The 22,341-nt window shown below is 46.0% G+C and overlaps 1 protein-coding gene across 1 annotated transcript; it reads right to left on the bottom strand.

Annotated features, from left to right (window-relative positions):
- Nucleotides 1–16,553: 16,553 nt before the first annotated feature.
- On the bottom strand, nt 16,554–21,744 carry LOC120990050 (olfactory receptor 1468-like). The gene is made up of 2 exons (XM_040418564.1): nt 21,499–21,744; nt 16,554–17,489 (listed from the first exon to the last, which is right to left on the bottom strand). The coding sequence occupies exons 1-2, from the start codon at nt 21,742–21,744 to the stop codon at nt 16,554–16,556; spliced, it is 1,182 nt and encodes a 393-aa protein (XP_040274498.1).
- Between the last annotated feature and the right edge of the window lie 597 nt (nt 21,745–22,341).

Genomic DNA, 22,341 nt, shown 5'->3' with positions numbered 1-22,341 from the left:
ATCTGTAGCCCTCTCTCAACTGCCCCTTGGAAAAAGTCCCGGCCCTGATGGCCTCCCTTCATCATATTATAAAACCTTTAAGACTCAGCTACTCCCACACCTTCTTGAGGTATGCAATGCTGCAATTCAAGGTAATACCCTTTCTAGGGATATCACGACTGCACACATAGCACTGATCCCTAAAGAAGGGAAGGACCCCAAACACTGTGCAAACTACAGACCTATATCCCTCCTAAATATAGATCTCAAACTTTTAGCTAAAATGTTGGCCAACCGTCTGGCAAACTTCCTCCCTTCTTTGATACATGGGGACCAGGTAGGCTTTATCCGCAATAGAGAAGGTAAAGATAACACGACGAGAGTTATCAATGCATTGTGCTATGCCAAACACACTTAATCTCCTCTACTTCTACTCAGCACCGACGCAGAAAAAGCGTTCGATAGAATCAATTGGACATACCTGAGACAAGTTCTGTTGGGCTTTGGTCTGCCTGGTCCCTTTGTTCAAGCGATCTTTGCTATGTATGCACAGGCCACTGTCCTGGTAATGGTTAACGGTAATCTATCCCTGCCTTTTCACATACACAATGGTACCCGTCAGGGTTGTCCTCTGTCCCCCCTCCTATTTGTGCTGGCAATGGAACCTCTATTGTCCACATTTAGGAAAGATCACAATATTAAAGGCATTACTTTGGGAGGAAGGGACCACAAAATAGCGGCGTTCGCTGATGATGTAATGATCATGACGACAAATCCCACCACTTCTCTACCTTTCATACAAAAACACCTACAACAGTATAGCTTCATCTCAAACTTCAAGATAAATACTAGCAAATCACTGATTCTTACTTCGGGAATATCTACCCATACCAAATCTTTACTGATGACAACTTACAGGCTAGAGCGCCCATGCTATCCTGGTTTGGGCGTAAAAATCTTCTCACTTCATTAATCTTACAACGCTTAACATATCTCCGACAGGTTCTTCCAATTCCCATACCTTGCTCCTTCTACACTTCCCTGAAACAGAAATTTAGATCCTTCATATGGAATGGCAAAAAGGCCAGACTTTCATACAAACTCTTAGCCCACCCACGTCAGTTAGGCGGAATGGGTCTCCCAGATCCAGAAATGTATGGAAAAGCTATACTTTTAGCTAGAGTGGTCGATTGGCTCCGCAACTCTACTGACAAACCTTGGGTAAGCTTAGAACAAAGCATACTTGACACTCCTTCCCGGACAGCCTTATTAGGTCATCACTCTCCCCCACATATACCAATGCCTAACTTCCCAATTCTCAAAGCAACACTTGATGCCTGGAGATGGCTGAACTCCTTTCATTGTTCAGTTCCCTTCCCTTCCCCTATTTTGACGATAGCAGATATCCTAGGTACGTCCTCTCCAATACTATTGCAGTCCTCTTCTAAACGCATCAAATCCTCCTCCTTGCCAATTAGAAATCTCTTAAATTCCACGGGGAAGCTCCTGGAAACAGATGTCATACATACTCTACTCAATCCCTGCCCATGTGACCTTACTCTAATCCCTCACATTAGATCCTTTCAAATAAAAAATAACACTAAAGGTGAACTCCTTCGTCCAATAGGATGGTTTGAAGCCCTTATTATCAACCCTAAACCCTTGAGAAAACTAATCTCACAAATATATAGCAAATTGAGGAGCCTACCACTAATCACCAAACCATTTTTCCTACACAATTGGGAAAGAGAAACTGGGATAACTATACCCATCAACGACTTACCTGACTTATTTGATACTCCCCATAAGGCTTCTCGATGTGTGCGCATTCAGGAAAATGGTTACAAAATATTGACTCAATGGTATATCACTCCATCTAGATCTGCCCATTTTTCTGAATCTTCTTCTGACAAGTGCTGGAGGTGTTCCGAGGAGACTGGAACTTTCCTCCATATTTGGTGGAACTGTTCAGTAATTAATAAATGGTGGTCAGATATTTTTCGTTTGAGCAACCAAATTTGTCACGAATCTGTAAAGATGTCCCCTCTTGGTGCATTGTTGTCTCACTACAAGGATGCAAACCAACACCCACCTAGCTACCTCTTCAAACAACTTTTGTGTGCAGCGCGCTTACTCGTACCCAAACATTGGCTTCAGACCACATTGCCAACAATTGATCAATGGAAGCTCAAAGTAGACCAGCTCTATCGCTTTGAAGAGCTTTCTGCTTGGGAATCTCGTACACACCCAGCCTTCATAAAACGTTGGTCAATCTGGTCTAGTTTTAGGTTCTCCAGTGGCGCTAATTCACTCCTCCTCCTTTAGACACCCATACCTTCTATCTCTGGGCTTTGTTATCATAACCTATACTTACTTCAGGCTTTCTAAGTTTAGACATGCCTATACTTACATTTATGCCCTTGATATCAGGAATCAAATAACATCCAAACCTCTTTAGATTAGACATACTCATACACAGGTTCAGATCTTCAACCTGATTAATGGCTCTCTCCATGCACAACTTGTAGTAAATATGGTCAGCTAACCTAACCAAGTATTTGTTTGTTTCCTATTAGTCACTGATGTGCTTGTCTCCTCTATATATGCTTGACTTCTATGCTATTGAATATTATGTACCTTTTCCATGTTACGTTATACCGTGTAACCTTCTGCCGTGTTTTATCACTATGAAAGTTAAAATAAAAAACTTTAAAAAAAACTAAAAAAATGATCCTGAGGGTTATGGAACAAAAAAGGCAAGTGGAAGACCCAAAAAAATTTCATCAGCGCTGAGCCGGAGGATCCAATTGGCTGTCCGTCAAGACACTGGACGATCCTCGACCCAAATTAAGGCCCTTACTGGTTCTGACTGCAGCCCCATAACCATCAGACGGCATCTGAGACTGAAGGGCTTCAAAAACAAAAAACATCTTCAAAGACCTCGTCTCCTTGAACGCTACAGAACTGCTCATTTGGACTTTGCAAGATAGCACCAAACATGGGACAGGTGGAAGAAAGTTTTATTCTCTGATGATAAAAAATGTAACCTTGGTGGACCTGATGGTTTCCAACGTTACTGGCATGACAAGCAGATCCCACCTGAGATGTTTTCTACGTTCCACAGTGAAGGGGGCGCCATAATGGTCTGGGTGCTTTTTACTTCAGTGGAGCAATGGAGCTTTAGGAAGTGCAGGGGTGTCAAACGGCCGCTGGCTATGTCCAGATGTTGCAGAGAGCATTCCTCAAGACTGAGGGCCCTCGTCTGTGTGGTAACGACTTGTTTTTTCAACAGAACAACGCTACAGTACACAATGCCCACAGGACAAGGGACTTCTTCCAGGAGAATAACATCACTCTTTTGGCCCATCCTGCGTGTTCCCCTGATCTAAATCCAATTGAGAACCTTTGGGGATGGATGGCAAGGGAAGTTTACAAAAATGGACAACAGTTCCAGACAGTAGATGGCCTTCATGTGGCCGTCTTCACCACTTGGAGAAATGTTCCCACTCACTTCATGGAAACGCTTGCATCAAGCATGCTGAAACATATTTTTGAAGTGATAAACAATAACGACAGAGCTACTCATTACTGAGTTCATGTTTTGAAGTTGGATTTCTGTTTTGGGGGGTTTAGGATTTTTTAGGACGTGTGGTCCTAAACTTTTGATCAGCTGAAAAACAGCCTGTTTGAGTTTATTTGTTGTTTTCATAAAAATGAATGCTCAAAAAATGTTTTGTCTCACTCCCATTTCTTCTTGTTGCATGTTGAAGCTCTACTTGGAACCTTGTTAAGATCCAGCCATGCTAAAAATGATTTTTTGCCATTTTTCAAGTGGTCTTAAACTTTTGATCAGGACTGTATTCATGACCTACCCTCAGAATAGGTCATCAATAACAGATAGGCGGGGGTCTGACACCCAGCATCCCTATTGATTATCTGTCTGAAGAAGTGGTAGTGCTCCATGTGACGCTGCTTCCTGTTCATTACACTGCCTGTCGTCTCCTCTCTAGTAGTGGTGTAGTGTAATTACAAGTACTCGCCTTATTCACTTGAATGGAGCGAGTACTTGTCATTACACTGCACTTCTGAGACGACGGGCAGTGTAATGAACAGGAAGTGGAGCTCTCATCATGGGGATGCTTGTTTACAAACTGCAGCGGGAACTTACTGGTATATGGCATGTTACCACTGTAGCCAATCACCGATCAATGGTCCAATGCTGAGGGCACAATCTTGTGGCCATTGTGGATAAACACCTTGTTTTGGCGGAGAGAGAGCCAGTAGAATATTTGCTGCTTAATGCACTTTAGAAAGTGATCGGCTGTGTGGCTCCTGTCGCCTAGGCCAATCAGCTCTAACACCAAGGACATGAGTTGTGACTAACCTGATTTGTTTTTATGAGAAGATGAGTAGAAGCCTGGACTAAGGGGCAGCTATGGATGTAGTGTTGTTAGAATGTGTAAAGGCTTCTGATACTGTCCCTCACAGATGTTTAATAGGTAAAATTAGGTATATAGTCTTGGAAAGTATAATTTGTAATTGGATAGAAAACTGGCAGATGGACAGTGTCTATATAGTTGTGGTCAATGATTCCTATTCAGAATGGTCCAGGGTTATAAGTGGTGACCTCAAGGTTTAAGTCACTTCTAGATTTCAAGAATGTGAAATGTCAGAAGAATATTAGAGACAATGGTTTATTTCAGCTTGTAATTCTTTCACCACACTCCCAGTAGATCAAAAGTTTTCATGCACCAAGTTGACTGTGCCTTAAAAATAACTTGTGCAATTCCATAAAATGATGTTATGCAGTTGCAAGAAAAAGTATGTGAACCCTTTGAAATGATATGGATTTCTGCACAAATTGGTCATAAAATGTGATCTGATCTTCATCTAAGTCACAACAATAGACAATCACAGTCTGCTTAAACTAATAACACAGAAAGAATTAAATGTTACCATGTTTTTATTGAACACACCATGTAAACATTCACAGTGCAGGTGGAAAAAGTATGTGAACCCCTAGACTAATGACATCTCCAAGAGCTAATTGGAGTGAGGTGTCAGCCAACTGGAGTCCAATCAATGAGATGAGATTGGAGGTGTTGGTTACAGCTGCCCTGCACTATAAAAAACACACACCACTTCTGGGTTTGCTTTTCACAAGAAGCATTGCCTGATGTGAATGATGCCTCGCACAAAATAGCTTTTAGAAGACCTACGATTAAGAATTGTTTATTTGCATAAAGCTGGAAAGGGTTATAAAAGTATCTCAAAAGCCTTGCTGTTTATCAGTCCACTGTAAGACAAATTGTCTATAAATGGAGAAAGTTCAGCACTGCTGCTACTCTACCTAGGAGTGGTCGTCCTGTAAAGATGACTGCAAGAGCACAGCGCAGACTGCTCAATGAGGTGAAGAAGAATCCCAGAGTGTCAGCTAAAGACTTACAAAAGTCTGTGGCATATGCTAACATCCCTGTTAGCGAATCTACGATATGTAAAACACTAAACAAGAATGGATTTCATGGGGGGATACGACAGAGGAAACCACTACTGTCCAAAAAAACATTGCTGCACGTTTACAGTTTGCACAAGAGCACCTGGATGTTCCACAGCAGTACTGTCACGGCTGTGTCATGGTCTGTTATTGTGGACCATGACACTTTTGCCGTGCATACTTGTTGCCGGTGGCAACATGCTGTTTTGCATGTTTTGACACTTCCCCTTTAAGTTGTGTGTCCCTTCCCATTCTGGTGTGCACGGGGTTAAGGTGTGCTTGGTAGGTGTGGTGGGTGTGACCTCAGGCCTCCTATATGTTGGTGTGGTGAAGCCTGAGTGTCAGTTTGGTTTGTTTGTCAGCTTGGTGTGGAGCTCTGCTCCTGGGCTGAATGATACGGTCTGTGTGAGCCACCCTTATTTATTATTTTGTGTACCTTGCTCTGTCTGTTGTCCCCTCTGGTGTGTTTCTGTTTTCCCTCCCCACCTAGTGTATGTAGTTTTGGTGTGGTCCCTGTTTGGAGGTGCGCATGGTGGTGTGATGGCTCCGAAAGGGGCGGGCTTTCCCGGAGGGGTTAAGCGAAGGCAAGACTGTGGGTTTCCCAGCCTGGAGCCTCCATCCATCTCGGCTGCGGCAGGTAAGTGTTCATAGCATTGTTATGTTGCTGTTACTTACCTGCCGTTCTGTTTAGCCTATGGTCTTGCTTCCTTTTGCTACAGGGCCTCTGAAAACACCATTCATCCGTGGTGTACGATGAATGGTTGGTCTCTGCCCTGTCATCAGGCCTAGGGCATAGCAGGGATAGCAGGGTCCAAGGTTGGTGAGCATGAGCCCCCTTACCTTCAGAGGCGGCTCATGCGCTAGGAGTCTAGGGAGAGTTCAGGGTTGCACTAGGTGGTGACCTGCTCCCTGTTCCCTGCCTTCCTGCGTTGCAGCGAATGCTGAGGCACAGTGACAAGTACTGGCAAAATATTCTGTGGACAGATGAAACCAAAGTTGAGTTGTTTGGAACAAACACACAACACTATGTGTGGATAAAAAGAGGCACAGCACAATAACATCAAAACCTCATCCCAACTGTGAAGTATGGTTGTGGGGGCATCATGGTTGGGGGCTGCTTTGCTGCGTCAGGGCCTGGACGGATTTCTATCATTGAAGGAAAAATGAATTCCCAAGTTTATCAAGACATTTTGCAGGAGAACTTAAGGCCATCTGTCCACTAGCTGAAGCTCAACAGAAGATGGGTGTTGCAACAGGACAACGACCCAAAGCATAGAAGTAAATCAACAACAGAATGGCTTAAACAGAAGAAAATACGCCTTCTGGAGTGGCCCAGTCAGAGTCCTGACCTCAACCTGATTGAGATGCTGTGGCATGACCTCAAGAAAGCGATTCACACCAGACATCCCAAGAATATTGCTGAACTGAAACAGTTCTGTCAGAGGCGTACACAGAAATCATTGGGCCCCATAGTGAATGGGATCTGGTAGGTTCTGGCGGTGTTCAGCATATATTGACAAGAATCTGGGGCATTACATGATGTAATACCACCCAACTTTCCTGCTGTCCAGCATGGCACATGCACATGAGAAAAGACATGAGAAAAGAGTGAGGAAGTAAGTGCCCCCCTTCCCCCATCCCCTGTGTCATGCAGGACAGCTGGGAGACACTGATATTACTTGCTATCCTGCATGACACATGTGCAGAGACAGGAGTCTCTGGGAAAGCTGAGTAAACCCCTCCCCCCTGCCTTTCCATGTTCTTATTATCTGCATTTATGCCTTGCAGGATAGCAGGAAATCTTAGTGACTAGGGATGAGCGAACCCGAACTGTATAGTTCGGGTTCGTACCGAATTTTGGGGTGTCCGTGACACGGACCCGAACCCGAACATTTTCGGAAAAGTCCGGGTTCGGGTTCGGTGTTCGGCGCTTTCTTGGCGCTTTTTGAAAGGCTGCAAAGCAGCCAATCAACAAGCGTCATACTACTTGCCCCAAGAGGCCATCACAGCCTTGCCTACTATTGGCATGGCTGTGATTGGCCAGTGCAGCATGTGACCCAGCCTCTATATAAGCTTGGGTCACGTTGCGCTGCACGTCACTCTGCTGATTGAAGCATAGGGAGAGGTTGCAGCTGCGACGTTAGGGCGAGATTAGGCAGATTAACTCCTCCAAAAGACTTCATTCTGTGATCGATCTGCAGCTGTGGATCATTGAAGTGCTAATATTGACTTGCTCACTTTTTTGAGGCTGCCCAGAGCGTTTTTAGATCACTTTTTTTCTGGGGTGATCGGCGGCCATTTTGTGACTTGTGGTGCGCCAGCACAAGCTATCACCAAGTGTATTTAACCATCAATAGTGTGGTTATTTTGTGCTATATCCTACATCAGCTGCAGGCTGAGCCTGTGTCACCGAAGTGCATTTAATCATCAACAGTCTGGTTATTTTCTGGCCATATACTACATCAGCTGCAGGCTGAGCCTGTGTCACCCAAGTGCATTTAACCATCAACAGTCTGATTATTTTTTGGCCACATACTACATCAGGGGCAAGTTGAGCCTGTCACCCAGCGCCTAAAAAATAGACCTGACATTTCTATTCAACCAAATCTGTACTGTTTTAGCTGGTCAAGTTATTTGTAGTGACCGTAGCACACTTTTTGTTCTGGGTTGAATAACTATTCCCAAATTTGCCATTCTCAAAATAACTAGTTTCTGGTATATGAGGCCTACTTGAAATCTATCCCAAAAAGGATATCTTACATTGAAGGTGCTGATAGTGTCATTCAGAAAAACCTAAGACACACGCTACCGTGCAGATAGAAGTCTGATTCTGTGATTAAACCTATACCTGTCACACAGCGCAAAAAAAAAACAGGCCTCACATTTCTATTCAACCAAATCTGTACTATTTTAGCTGGTCAAGTTATTTGTAGTGACCGTAAAAGCACTTTTTTTTTCTGGGTTTAAAAACTATTCCCAAATTTGCCATTCTCAAAATAACTAGTTTCTGGTATTTGAGGCCTACTTGAAATCTATCCCAAAAAGGATATCTTACATTGAAGGTACTGATAGTGTCATTCAGAAAAACCTAAGACACACGCTACCATGCAGATAGAAGTCTGATTCTGTGATTAAACCTATACCTGTCACACAGTGCAAAAAAAAACAGGCCTCACATTTCTATTCAACCAAATCTGTACTGTTTTAGCTGGTCAAGTTATTTGTAGTGACCGTAAAAGCACACTTTTTGTTCTGGGTTGAAAAACTATTCCCAAATTTGCCATTCTCAAAATTGTGGTGAACGGGAACAATGAGGAAAACATCTAATAAGGGACGCGGACGTGGACATGGTCGTGGTGGTGTTAGTGGACCCTCTGGTGCTGGGAGAGGACGTGGCCGTTCTGCCCCAGCCACACGTCCTAGTGTACCAACTACCTCAGGTCCCAGTAGCCGCCAGAATTTACAGCGATATTTGGTGGGGCCCAATGCCGTTCTAAGGATGGTAAGGCCTGAGCAGGTACAGGCATTAGTCAATTGGGTGGCAGACAGTGCATCCAGCACGTTCACATTATCTCCCACCCAGTCTTCTGCAGAAAGCGCACAGATGGTGCATGAAAACCAAGCCCATCAGTCTGTCACATCACCCCCATGCATATCAGGGAAACTGTCTGAGCCTCAAGTTATGCAGCAGTCTCTTATGCTGTTTGAAGACTCTGCTGCCAGGGTTTCCCAAGGGCATCCACCTAGCCCTTCACCAGGGGTGGAAGAGATAGAATGCACTAACGCACAACCACTTATGTTTCCTGATGATGAGGACATGGGAATACCACCTCAGCACGTCTCTGATGATGACGAAACACAGGTGCCAACTGCTGCGTCTTTCTGCAGTGTGCAGACCAAAAAGGAGGTCAGGGAGGAAGACTGGGTGGAGGAGAAAGCAGGGGATGATGAGGTCCTAGACCCCACATGGAATGAAGGTCGTGCCACTGACTTTCAGAGTTCAGAGGAAGAGGCAGTGGTGAGACCGAGCCAACAGCGTAGCAAAAGAGGAAGCAGTGGGCAAAATCAGAACACCCGCCGCCAAGAGACTCCGCCTGCTACTGACCGCTGCCATATGGGACCGAGCACCCCAAAGGCAGCTTCAAGGAGTTCCCTGGCATGGCACTTCTTCAAACAATGAGCTGACGACAAGACCCGAGTGGTTTGCACGCTGTGCCATCAGAGCCTGAAGCGAGGCATTAACGTTCTGAACCTTAGCACAACCTGCATGACCAGGCACCTGCATGCAAAGCATGAACTGCAGTGGAGTAAACACCTTAAAAACAAGGAAGTCACTCAGGCTCCCCCTGCTACCTCTTCTGCTGCTGCCGCCTCGGCCTCTTCTGCTGCTGCTGCCGCCGCCTCGGCCTCTTCCTCTGCCTCTGGAGAAACGTTGGCACCTGCCGCCCAGCAAACATGTGATGTACCACCAACACCACCACCTGCGTCACCAAGCATCTCAACCATGTCACACTGCAGCGTTCAGCTCTCCATCTCACAAACATTTGAGAGAAAGCGTAAATTCCCACCTAGCCACCCTCGATCCCTGGCCCTGAATGCCAGCATTTCTAAACTACTGGCCTATGAAATGCTGTCATTTAGGCTGGTGGACACACACAGCTTCAAACAGCTCATGTCACTTGCTGTCCCACAGTATGTTGTTCCCAGCCGCCACTACTTCTCCAAGAGAGCCGTGCCTTCCCTGCACAAACAAGTGTCCGATAAAATCAAGTGTGCACTGCGCAACGCCATCTGTGGCAAGGTCCACCTAACCACAGATACGTGGACCAGTAAGCACGGCCATTGACGCTATATCTCCCTAACTGCACACTGGGTAAATGTAGTGGCGGCTGGGCCCCAGGCGGAGAGCTGTTTGGCGCACGTCCTTCCGCCGCCAAGGATCGCAGGGCAACATTCTTTGCCTCCTGTCTCCTCCTCCTCCTACTCAGCTTCCTCCTCCTGTTCTTCCACCTGCTCATCCAGTCAGCCACACACCTTCACCACCAACTTCAGCAGAGCCCGGGATAAACGTCAGCAGGCCATTCTGAAACTCATATGTTTGGGGGACAGGCCCCACACCGCACAGGAGTTGTGGCAGGGTATAGAACAACAGACCGACGAGTGGTTGCTGCCGGTGAGCCTCAAGCCCGGCCTGGTGGCGTGCGATAATGGGCGAAATCTCGTTGCAGCTCTGGGACTAGCCGGTTTGACGCACATCCCTTGCCTGGCGCATGTGCTGAATTTGGTGGTGTCAGAAGTTCATTCGCAACTACCCCGACATGTCAGAGCTGCTGCATAAAGTGCGGGCCGTCTGTTCGCGCTTACGGCGTTCACACCCTGCCGCTGCTCGCCTGTCTGCGCTACAGCGTAACTTCGGCCTTCCCGCTCACCGCCTCATATGCGACGTACCCACCAGGTGGAACTCCACCTTGCATATGCTGGACAGACTGTGCGAGCAGCAGCAGGCCATAGTGGAGTTTCAGCTGCAGCACGCACGGGTCAGTCGCACTGCGGATCAGACACACTTCACCACCAATGACTGGGCCTCCATGCGAGACCTGTGTGCCCTGTTGCGTTGTTTCGAGTACTCCACCAACATGGCCACTGGCGATGACGCCATTATCATTATTACAATACCACTTCTATGTCTCCTTGATAAAACACTTAGGGCGATGATGGAAGAGGAGGTGGCCCAGGAGGAAGAGGAGGAAGTGGGGTCATTTTTAGCACTTTCAGGCCAGTCTCTTCAAAGTGACTCAGAGGGAGGTTTTTTGCAACACCAGAGGCCAGGTACAAATGTGGCCAGACAGGACCCACTACTGGAGGACGAGGAGGACGAGGATGAGGAGGAGGTGGAGGAGGATGAGGATGAAGCATGTTCACAGCGGGGTGGCACCCAAAGCAGCTCGGCCCCATCACTGGTGCATGGCTGGGGGGAAACACAGGACGATGACGATACGCCTCCCACAGAGGACAGCTTGTCCTTACCTCTGGGCAGCCTGGCACACATGAGCGACTACATGCTGCAGTGCCTGCGCAACGACAGCAGAGTTGCCCACATTTTAACATGTGCGGACTACTGGGTTGCCACCCTGCTGGATCCCCGGTACAAAGACAATGTGCCCACCTTACTTCCCACACTGGAGCGTGATAGGAAGATGCGCGAGTACAAGCGCACGTTGGTAGACGCGCTACTGAGAGCATTCCCAAATGTCACAGGGGTACCAGTGGAAGCCCAAGGCGAAGGCAGAGGAGGAGCAAGAGGTCGCCAACGCAGCTGTGTCACGCCCAGCTCCTCTGAGGGCAGGGTTAGCATGGCAGAGATGTGGAAAAGTTTTGTCAACACGCCACAGCTAACTGCACCACCACCTGATACGGAACGTGTTAGCAGGAGGCAACATTTCACTAACATGGTGGAACAGTACCTGTGCACACCCCTCCACGTACTGACTGATGGTTCGGCCCCATTCAACTTCTGGGTCTCCAAATTGTCCACGTGGCCAGAGCTAGCCTTTTATGCCTTGGAGGTGCTGGCCTGCCCGGCGGCCAGCGTTTTGTCTGAACGTGTATTCAGCACGGCAGGGGGCGTCATTACAGACAAACGTAGCCGTCTGTCTACAGCCAATGTGGACAAGCTGACGTTCATAAAAATGAACCAGGCATGGATCCCACAGGACCTGTCCATCCCTTGTGCAGATTAGATATTAACTACCTCCCCTTAACAATATATTATTCTACTCCAGGGCACTTCCTCATTCAATACTATTTTTAATTTCATTTTACCATTATATTGCGGGGCAACACAAAGTTGTATGAACCTCTCATCTGTATGGGTGCCGGGGCCTAAATGTGTGACAGTGGCCTGTTCCAGTGGTGGGTGACGTGAAGCCTGATTCTCTGCTATGACATGAAGACTTATTCTGTGCTGAGTGACATGAAGCCAGATTCTCTGTTATGCGACCTCTCTCCTCTGCCTGGGTGCCTGGGCCTAAATATGTGACAGTGGCCTGTTCCAGTGGTGGGTGACGTGAAGCCTAATTCTCTGCTATGACATGAAGACAGATTCTGTGCTGACATAAGGCCAGATTCTCTGTTACGGGACCGCTCTCCTCTGTCTGGGTGCCTGGGCCTAAATGTGTGACAGTGGCCTGTTCCAGTGGTAGATGACGTTAAGCCTGATTCTCTGCTATGACATGAAGACAGATTCTGCGCTGAGATAAGGCCAGATTCTCTGTTACGGGACCGCTCTCCTCTGTCTGGGTGCCGGGGCCTAAATGTGTGACAGTGGCCTGTTCCAGTGGTGGGTGACGTGAAGCCTGATTCTCTGCTATGACATGAAGACAGATTCTGCGCTGACATAAGGCCAGATTCTCTGTTACGGGACCTCTCTCCTCTGCCTGGGTGCCTGGGCCTAAATGTGTGACAGTGGCCTGTTCCAGTGGTGGGTGACGTGAAGCCTGATTCTCTGCTATGACATGAAGACAGATTCTGTGCTGACATAAGGCCAGATTCTCTGTTACGGGACCTCTCTCCTCTGCCTGGGTGCCTGGGCCTAAATGTGTGACAGTGGCCTGTTCCAGTGGTGGGTGACGTGAAGCTTGATTCTCTGCTATGACATGAAGACAGATTCTGCGCTGACATAAGGCCAGATTCTCTGTTACGGGACAGCTCTCCTCTGTCTGGGTGCCGAGGCCTAAATGTGTGACAGTGGCCTGTTCCAGCGGTGGGTGACGTGAAGCCTGATTCTCTGCTATGACATGAAGACAGATTCTGCGCTGACATAAGGCCAGATTCTCTGTTACGGGACCGCTCTCCTCTGTCTGGGTGCCGGGGCCTAAATGTGTGACAGTGGCCTGTTCCAGTGGTGGGTGACGTGAAGCCTGATTCTCTGCTATGACATGAAGACAGATTCTGCGCTGACATAAGGCCAGATTCTCTGTTACGGGACCTCTCTCCTCTGCCTGGGTGCCTGGGCCTAAATGTGTGACAGTGGCCTGTTCCAGTTGTGGGTGACGTGAAGCCTGATTCTCTGCTATGACATGAAGACTGATTCTGTGCTGACATAAGGCCAGATTCTCTGTTACGGGACCGCTCTCCTCTGTCTGGGTGCCGGGGCCTAAATGTGTGACAGTGGCCTGTTCCAGTGGTGGGTGACGTGAAGCCTGATTCTCTGCTATGACATGAAGACAGATTCTGCGCTGACATAAGGCCAGATTCTCTGTTACGGGACCTCTCTCCTCTGCCTGGGTGCCTGGGCCTAAATGTGTGACAGTGGCCTGTTCCAGTTGTGGGTGACGTGAAGCCTGATTCTCTGCTATGACATGAAGACAGATTCTGCGCTGACATAAGGCCAGATTCTCTGTTACGGGACCGCTCTCCTCTGTCTGGGTGCCTGGGCCTAAATGTGTGACAGTGGCCTGTTCCAGTGGTGGGTGACGTGAAGCCTGATTCTCTGCTATGACATGAAGACAGATTCTGCGCTGACATAAGGCCAGATTCTCTGTTACGGGACCTCTCTCCTCTGCCTGGGTGCCTGGGCCTAAATGTGTGACAGTGGCCTGTTCCAGTGGTGGGTGACGTGAAGCCTGATTCTCTGCTATGACATGAAGACTGATTTTCTGCTGACATGAAGCCAGATTCTCTGTTACAGGACCTCTCTCCTCTGCCTGGGTGCCTGGGCCTAAATATGTGACAGTGGCCTGTTCCAGTGGTGGGTGACGTGAAGCCTGATTCTCTGCTATGACATCAAGACTGATTCTCTGCTGACATGAAGCCAGATTCTCTGTTACGGGACCGCTCTCCTCTGTCTGGGTGCCGGGCCCTAAATGTGTGACAGTGGCCTGTTCCAGTGGTGGGTGACGTGAAGCCGTCTAAGTCTAGCGACATTTTGTATCACTAATATATGTTCTGTTTAGGGGTCACTACTCCCCTGTCAAAAGAAATTTATATTTAATCCTTTTGAAATTGTAGCACACTCTGTTGGTATATACATACCTATACCCACTTTATCACTAATAAAGGTATTTTTAAAAGTCACTAATTCTAAATAGCAACCAAGAGGTACTCAAGACAACAGAGGAGGAACTTGATAGAGATAAAACCAAGGATATACGCCAGAGCTAGGGCATTGGACCTTGGAGAAGAGTTTCTATGTTCCAGGATCAGTCAGGAATAGAGTGCAAGCTGCCTGTACTGCAAGTCCTGTGTTTAACACTCTAAAGTCACCTTGCTGTATATATATATATATTGCCTGCATCAACTGTATTGAAAATCAACTGTCTTCAAAGGAACTGCGCTTCCGTCAATGTCTCTAAATGATGACTACTAAAGTTTGAATTCTGTTTTAACATCACGTGGTTCCTCAGTTATTCCTGCTATCAGCAAACGGCGTGCCACCGTTTAATTGGCACTGGCGTCACGAACATTTCTCATCATCACCTGCCCTTGCAGAGAGTCAGCCGTCTCAGGTTAGTGTCTATTGCACTACAACACCCAGGAACATTTCTAAACCTAACTTGAGTACGCTGCATATGTATAATGTATGTTGCTTGAATAGCCATGCTTATATTTTTCTTTTTATGTTTGTTTCACAGTTTTACCATATCAACTCATATCATATCATATGAACACTATTGTACGCATTTCTGTTCATTATATCTCAGTAAAGATTGCATCAGTTCAGTAAACCAGCGCATCTTTCATTGGGATTCGGTTTATACTTGATGTTAAGCTGTGTACCTAAAGCAACACGCAGTCGAGACATTACAACGTCTGTTATGTATGTATAATTGTAATTCAATAAAATAAAACATTTTGTATTAGTACCTGTGAAGCTTCAATTTTTGTAGGTTTTGTGCTTTGTTATAGGAGCTGGGACCCTCATATTTTTTTAATTGTTGGCCAGTTGAATTTGTCGTAATATGTATTACATATACTAACTGTAGGTTGGCATGTGAGCCAGCGTTGGTCTTGCGTTTAAATTTATTCATAATTAGAAATGAGCGAATCGAATCCCACGAAGTGGAATTCGATCCGAATTTCAGGATAAATTTGATTCGCCTAGAAGCCGAATTTCCTCGTGCTTCGTGTCAGCGAATTGATTTAATCTGAAATAGTATAAAAAACTCAAAATTCTAAATTACCTCCCTAATTTGCTCACGACGGGCCTCCAGCCTCCATCTTGCTTGAAGATCTCGTCCAAAATCGCGTGCGGCGCGAAATTACATCAACACGCCGGCCGGTGTGATGACATCATACATGACCACACCAGCTAACGTGATGACGTAATCTCGCGCCGCACAGGATTTCTGGCAAAATTTTAAAGCAAAATGGTGACGGCCTGTTCGTCGCGAGCAAATGAAGACGATAACTAATTCGGCACAAAGCAAATTTTTTTAAAAAATTCTGCGAAGCTGCCGAATCGAATTTTCTATAAATTCACTAATCTCTAATCATAATAGAAGAGGAAGTCCAGTCGACCAAGATGGTGGCCGTCGCAATTTTTTTTTTTTACACTATTTTAGGTTAAATCAATTCGCTACCACGAAGCAGGAGGAAATTCGGCTTTGGGGAAGAATCAAATTAATCCTGAAATCCAGATCCGCTGATCACTAGAGAGCGGCTCAGCATCAATTAGAGATGAGCAAATCAATTCTAATTGAATCAAATTCCACCCTTAGGCTACATGCACGCGGCCGTATGTGTTTTGCGATCCGTTTTTTTTACGGATCCATTGTAACAATGCCTAAAATGGACAATAATAGGACATGTATTTTTTTTGCGGGGCTTCGGAATGGACATACTGATGCGGACCCATTAAAATGAATGGGTCCGCATCCTATCCACAAAAAATGCGGAATGAATCTGAGAGAGAGAGAAACAAAACTAAAAAAGAGAGAATACGGGTCCTATCAGACTAGTATTATACAAACATTTTCAGGCCAGTTAGAGCACTTTTTATTTGGGTAGAGTCAATTTGCACTCAAATCAAATCGGTTGAACAATTTACATTTTGAGTGATTTGCTTGTCTCTAAATGTGAATTAATGTTTATTACAGGATATGTGTTTATGTAATGTTTGCTGTATGGCTTTCTTAATGTCTTTATTCCTCAGACTGTATATAATGGGGTTAATAAATGGAGTAAATACAGTATACAGCAGAGAGAGGATTTTACTACTGACCCAAGTTTCTTCTCTCTTAGGGAAAACATAAACACTAAATAAAGTCCAGTAAAAAATGGAGACCACAATGAGGTGGGAGCTACAGGTGGAGAAGGCTTTCTGTCTACCAGTAATGGATTGGATCCTTAAGACTGATATCACGATGTAAGTATAAGACACTACAATGATTGAGGTTGCAACCATTATAGAGGGAACTCCCAAAACAAAAATCTCCACATGAACAGAGAAGGTGTCAGAACAGGACAGGTCTAGTAAGGGGATAATTTCACAGAAAAAATGGTTGATGATATTTGACCCACAAAAGTTTAGTTTTGATGATGTTATCGTAACAATGAATGAAATAACATTACCCATCAACCAACTAATAATGAGTGATGTAACACAAAATCTATTCGTCATGACAGAGGAGTAACGGAGTGGATTACAGATGGCCACATATCTGTCATAAGACATCACGGCGAAAAGAAAACCCTCTAATGCTTCAGTGCAATCAAAAAAATAAAACTGAGTCATACAACCAATAAAACTGACGGTTCCTCCATTATTCAGTAGGATGTGGAGCAGGTTGGGGACAATATTTGTGGATAATAAGATGTCACTGATGGACAGTTGTGAGATGAAGAAGTACATTGGGGTGTGGAGGTTCTTGGTGGTGGACACCAGGATGATGATCAGGAGGTTCCCACATATTGTGGCAACAAAAACAACAAGGAACAGAAGAAATAGAAGATTTCTCAAAAATTGGCTGCCTTGAAATCCTAAGAGGAGAAACTCTGTGACCACAGTCAGATTTGTCTGCAAGTACAATAAGAAATTCAAGTAAATCTAATAACATTAAGCCAGGCTGTGATTTCTTTTCATTTTTAAGACCAGATTAGTAGACATAAGACTATGACATCCACTAGATATGGGGCATGAACCATATGTTGGTAGCCTAAATCTCTCACCCTTACAAATGGAGATTTCTGAGATGATACCTGTTGAGGAAGGGTTGAGACACATGCATATATATACATATATGCATGCAAACACGTGCATGCATGTATGATATACACTCACCTAAAGAATTATTAGGAACACCATACTAATACGGTGTTGGGCCCCCTTTTGCCTTCAGAACTGCCTTAATTCTACGTGGCATTGATTCAACAAGGTGCTGATAGCATTTATTAGAAATGTTGGCCTATATTGATAGGATAGCATCTTGCAGTTGATGGAGATTTGAGGGATGCACATCCAGGGCACAAAGCTCCTGTTCCACCACATCCCAAAGATGCTCTATTGGGTTGAGATCTGGTGACTGTGGGGGCCATTTTAGTACAGTGAACTCATTGTCATGTTCAAGAAACCAATTTGAAATGATTCGAGCTTTGTGACATGGTGCATTATCCTGCTGGAAGTAGCCATCAGAGGATGGATACATGTTCTCATTCTTCTTACGCCAAATTCGGACTCTACCATTTGAATGTCTCAACAGAAATCGAGACTCATCAGACCAGGCAACATTTTTCCAGTCTTTAACAGTCCAATTTTGGTGAGCTCGTGCAAATTGTAGCCTCTTTTTCCTATTTGTAGTGGAGATGAGTGGTACCCGGTGGAGTCTTCTGCTGTTGTAGCCCATCTGCCTCAAGGTTGTGCGTGTTGTGGCTTCACAAATGCTTTGCTGCATACCTCGGTTGTAACGAGTGGTTATTTCAGTCAAGGTTGCTCTTCTATCAGCTTGAATCAGTCGGGCCATTCTCCTCTGACCTCTAGCATCCACAAGGCATTTTCGCCCACAGGACTGCCGCATACTGGATGTTTTTCCCTTTTCATACCATTTTTTGTAAACCCTAGAAATGGTTGTGCGTGAAAATCCCAGTAACTGAGCAGATTGTGAAATACTCAGACCGGCCCGTCTGCAACCAACAACCATGCCACACTCAAAATTGCTAAAATCACCTTTCTTTCCCATTTTGACATTCAGTTTGGAGTTCAGGAGATTGTCTTGACCAGGACCACACCCCTAAATGCATTGAAGCAACTGCCATGTGATTGGTTGACTAGATAATTGCATTAATGTGCCCCCTTATAATGTAGGGGCTGTGCCCCCTTATAATATGTAGCTGTGGCCCCTTATGATATGTAAATAATAATCTGTGTCCCCTTTAGATATATATATATATATATATATATATCTATGTCCCTTATATTGGTGTATACATGTGTATGAATGTGCCCCATGCATCCATACACATGTATATTATACAATATTCCCCCCCTATACTTGAAACCAGGTGCATCGGTGTGAATGGGCCCCAAGCATCCGCACTGATGCAATCTGGTTAATTGCATCAGAAATACCAGACTAAGGTCCGGTCATCCTGAGAACTACAAGGAACTCAGATTCAACAGAATCTGAGTCCTTTGTTGTAATTATCTCAAGCGCTGCTGGAGATAATTATGCATGATAGAAGGGAGGGAGGAACCTCCCCTCCTTCTATTATGCACATTCCGGCAACGCGATTACTATCGCGATGTCCGGAATGCAAGGTGCTGCAGGCGGGAGATGGATCACCCTAGATGAACGAGCATCTAAGACTGAGTATCCCCCTCTTCTTATACCTCTACCCCACCAACGATTACCTATTAACCCCTACTTGCCCAATGCCCTATACCTCCTCCCATATCCCTCACACTACCCCATCACTTGCAGGGTATTAACCCTTGCATGTACCTCATCCCTACCTACTATACCCCCTCTCTATACACTTGCAGGGTATTAACCCTTGCATTGCTGTGTCCCTGATTCCCTGATTAACCCTTGCCTTGCTGAACCCTTGCATTGCCGTGTCCCTGATCTCCTGATTAACACTTGCAGGGTGTTAACCCTTGCATTGCTTTGCAGCCCTGATACCCCCACTGTACCTCACCTTTATTACTGTATTAGTGTCTGTGGCCTGCATACACCCCTGCAGTGCCAACGTTTACCCTCGACAGTAAGAAGAACCAGGTGGGTGGGCTGCTAATATATATGTGTGAGTGTATTGAATAGTTACTTTGTGGGTGAAATTTGGGAACCGTGTAGTGTAGTTTAGTACTGTGTTTATAGTGCCGTATTGTTAGTGTATTGCGTGCTTAAGTGTATTAGGTATTAATAAATACTGTTTTATTTATAACTATCTGTGTAATGTGTGTTTATTAGCGATAGTTAGTTTAGTAAGGCGCATGCAGCTCGCTTAGTGATTAGCGTAAAGTATAGTGAAAATATTGTACTGTTATATAAAGGTATAAATAGGTGGAGTCATCAATAGACGGCTCCTCCTATTTATGAATATTAATTATTGATATTTGCATAAATACTGGTGATTAATATTACCCCTTTACAATACCACATTAGGGCAAAGGCAGGAAATGGTAATGCTGAGGCCAGTGATTGGCCACAGTGGTCACAAGTTGTCATTGTGGTGCTTCCTTTGTTATTTTATACCATTACCTGCCTTTGTCCCAGTTTGTTATGATCTTAGACAATATCTTTAAATTATTCTGATGACTTAAAGGATGGAAGATATCCAGGCAATAAACCACCCATCTACCTTACCGCCCCTTCCTGTTCCCCAATTAACACACAGAAACATCTTCTTGGGAAAAGAGCCTTCTCGGCCAATTTATTCAACAACATTAATTATCACTTCACAGAAAATACGTAATAACACGCATAACATATCAATTACCATAACAATTATCATAACATCTGAACCATTTAGTAGGATCCTAGAAGGCAACAGGTAAGCTGTGTTCTCCACCATTCACCTCCACTTGTAATATCGCCTTACCCTCGGCCGCGGTCACCGACCCGAGAGCACCGAATACTCCAACTGTATTTAGTCTCCCCTGTAGGCCCATCTGCCCACAGGAGCCCCATGCACAAGCTTACCGAACCTCCTGGGATGCACACTCCACCTTGGCATGCACCTCTTAAACCTATCATTGCCTTCCAGGACCCTCCATTACCACGCCACAACAAACCCTTTCAACCCCCTGCCGATATACCGGGCGGGCGGGAAAAACCTTCCTGCTTCTTCACAAGCTCCTGTCTGATAAACTCCGCCCCCCATTCCCTTCATATACTGCCCGGGAAAATAGCTGACCAAGGCCCCTCCCCACGACCTAACCTTAACCCTCAGCTGCCTGAACTTCCCCCCAAGTCAAAGAGCACTACGCCCAGGCTGCGCCCAGCTCCGTTGCTCCCATGACTTAAAGGATGGAAGATACCCAGGCAATAAACCACCCATCTACCTTACCGCCCCTTCCTGTTCCCCAATTAACACACAGAAACATCTTCTTGGGAAAAGGGCCTTCTCGGCCAATTTATTCAACAACATTAATTATCACTTCACAGAAAATACGTAATAACACGCATAACATATCAATTACCATAACAATTATCATAACATCTGAACCATTGAATAGGATCCTAGAAGGCAACAGGTAAGCTGTGTTCTCCACCATTCACCTCCACTTGTAATATCGCCTTACCCTCGGCGCGGTCACCGACCCGAGAGCACCGAATACTCCAACTGTAATTAGTCTCCCCTGTAGGCCCATCTGCCCACAGGAGCCCCATGCACAAGCTTACCGAACCTCCTGAGATGCACACTCCACCTTGGCATGCACCTCTTAAACCTATCATTGCCTTCCAGGACCCTCCATTACCACGCCACGAACGACCATAGGAGAAACCTCACCTATGGGAGTCCTGCCAAACCCGAAAAGCCGTCTCCAGACCCTCCTGAATCCCTAAGGCCCACATGTCAATACCCACCTCATTCAGGTGAACACCATCAGACCTAAGGAACTGAGGCGATGCCGCCTCCAGCTCCCGGTGCCGCACCACAATTCCACCATGGCGCCTCACAAAACGTCCAACCTCCCTATTAAGTTTAGCCCGGGCCTTATTAAGCCGGTCAACCGACCTCGCAAAACGCCAGGCTCTCCGAGCCACAACCTCGGACCAAACCACCAAAACACCCGGAACATCCGACCACAAACGCAAAAGATCCAGCTTCATATCACGAATCACCTCCCTAGTACTGCGAACACCCAGGTCATTCCCCCCAACGTGCAACACAACAATATCAGGTGACCTATCCAACGAAACTGAAGCATGAAATTCCGGGAGCAACCTACCCCACAACAGGCCCCGTATGCCGATCCAGCGCACTTGCATGTCCGCCGGGTCGAACCCCAACTGCCGTCCGTTCCTCCGCACGTCCGCCCGCAATGCTCCCCAGTACACGTAGGAGTGTCCGAAGATCCAAGCCATACAAGCCGACCCTGTAAACACAAAAAATTAAAACCGAACTCACCAGTCAGCGTAATAAAATACTGTATAGACAACCGAACATTGATCCCCTTGGCACTCACAACATGTGAGTACGAACATACGACTGATAACACCTAGATTCCCACCGGCCAATACGTTTAATGGCCTCCTCCCCCAGGCCCCATCTGGCCGCCTCCGTTGCCGCCCCAATCCTAAAAGAATGGGACGCAAAATCCTGAGCCGGGTAACCCGCTGCGAACAAACACTTCCGAAAAACTGCAACAAACTGATACCTTGACAATGCCGACCCATCTGCATGCATCAACAACGAACCCACCTCAT

Source organism: Bufo bufo, chromosome 1, assembly GCF_905171765.1.
Source record: "Bufo bufo chromosome 1, aBufBuf1.1, whole genome shotgun sequence".
NCBI classification, from domain to species: domain Eukaryota; kingdom Metazoa; phylum Chordata; class Amphibia; order Anura; family Bufonidae; genus Bufo; species Bufo bufo.
Note: the sequence above shows the minus strand (reverse complement) of the source record. Positions and strands in the feature narration are given on the sequence as shown.

Excerpts from the sequence above, each read along its gene's own strand:
- LOC120990050 (XM_040418564.1), bottom strand. The coding sequence starts at position 21,744 with ATGAAGCTGGATCTTTTGCGTTTGTGGTCGGATGTTCCGGGTGTTTTG. Across the intron at positions 17,490-21,498 it reads ATGGTGTTCACCTGAATGAG|ACAAATCTGACTGTGGTCAC; the intron begins GTGGGTATTGAC and ends TTGTACTTGCAG.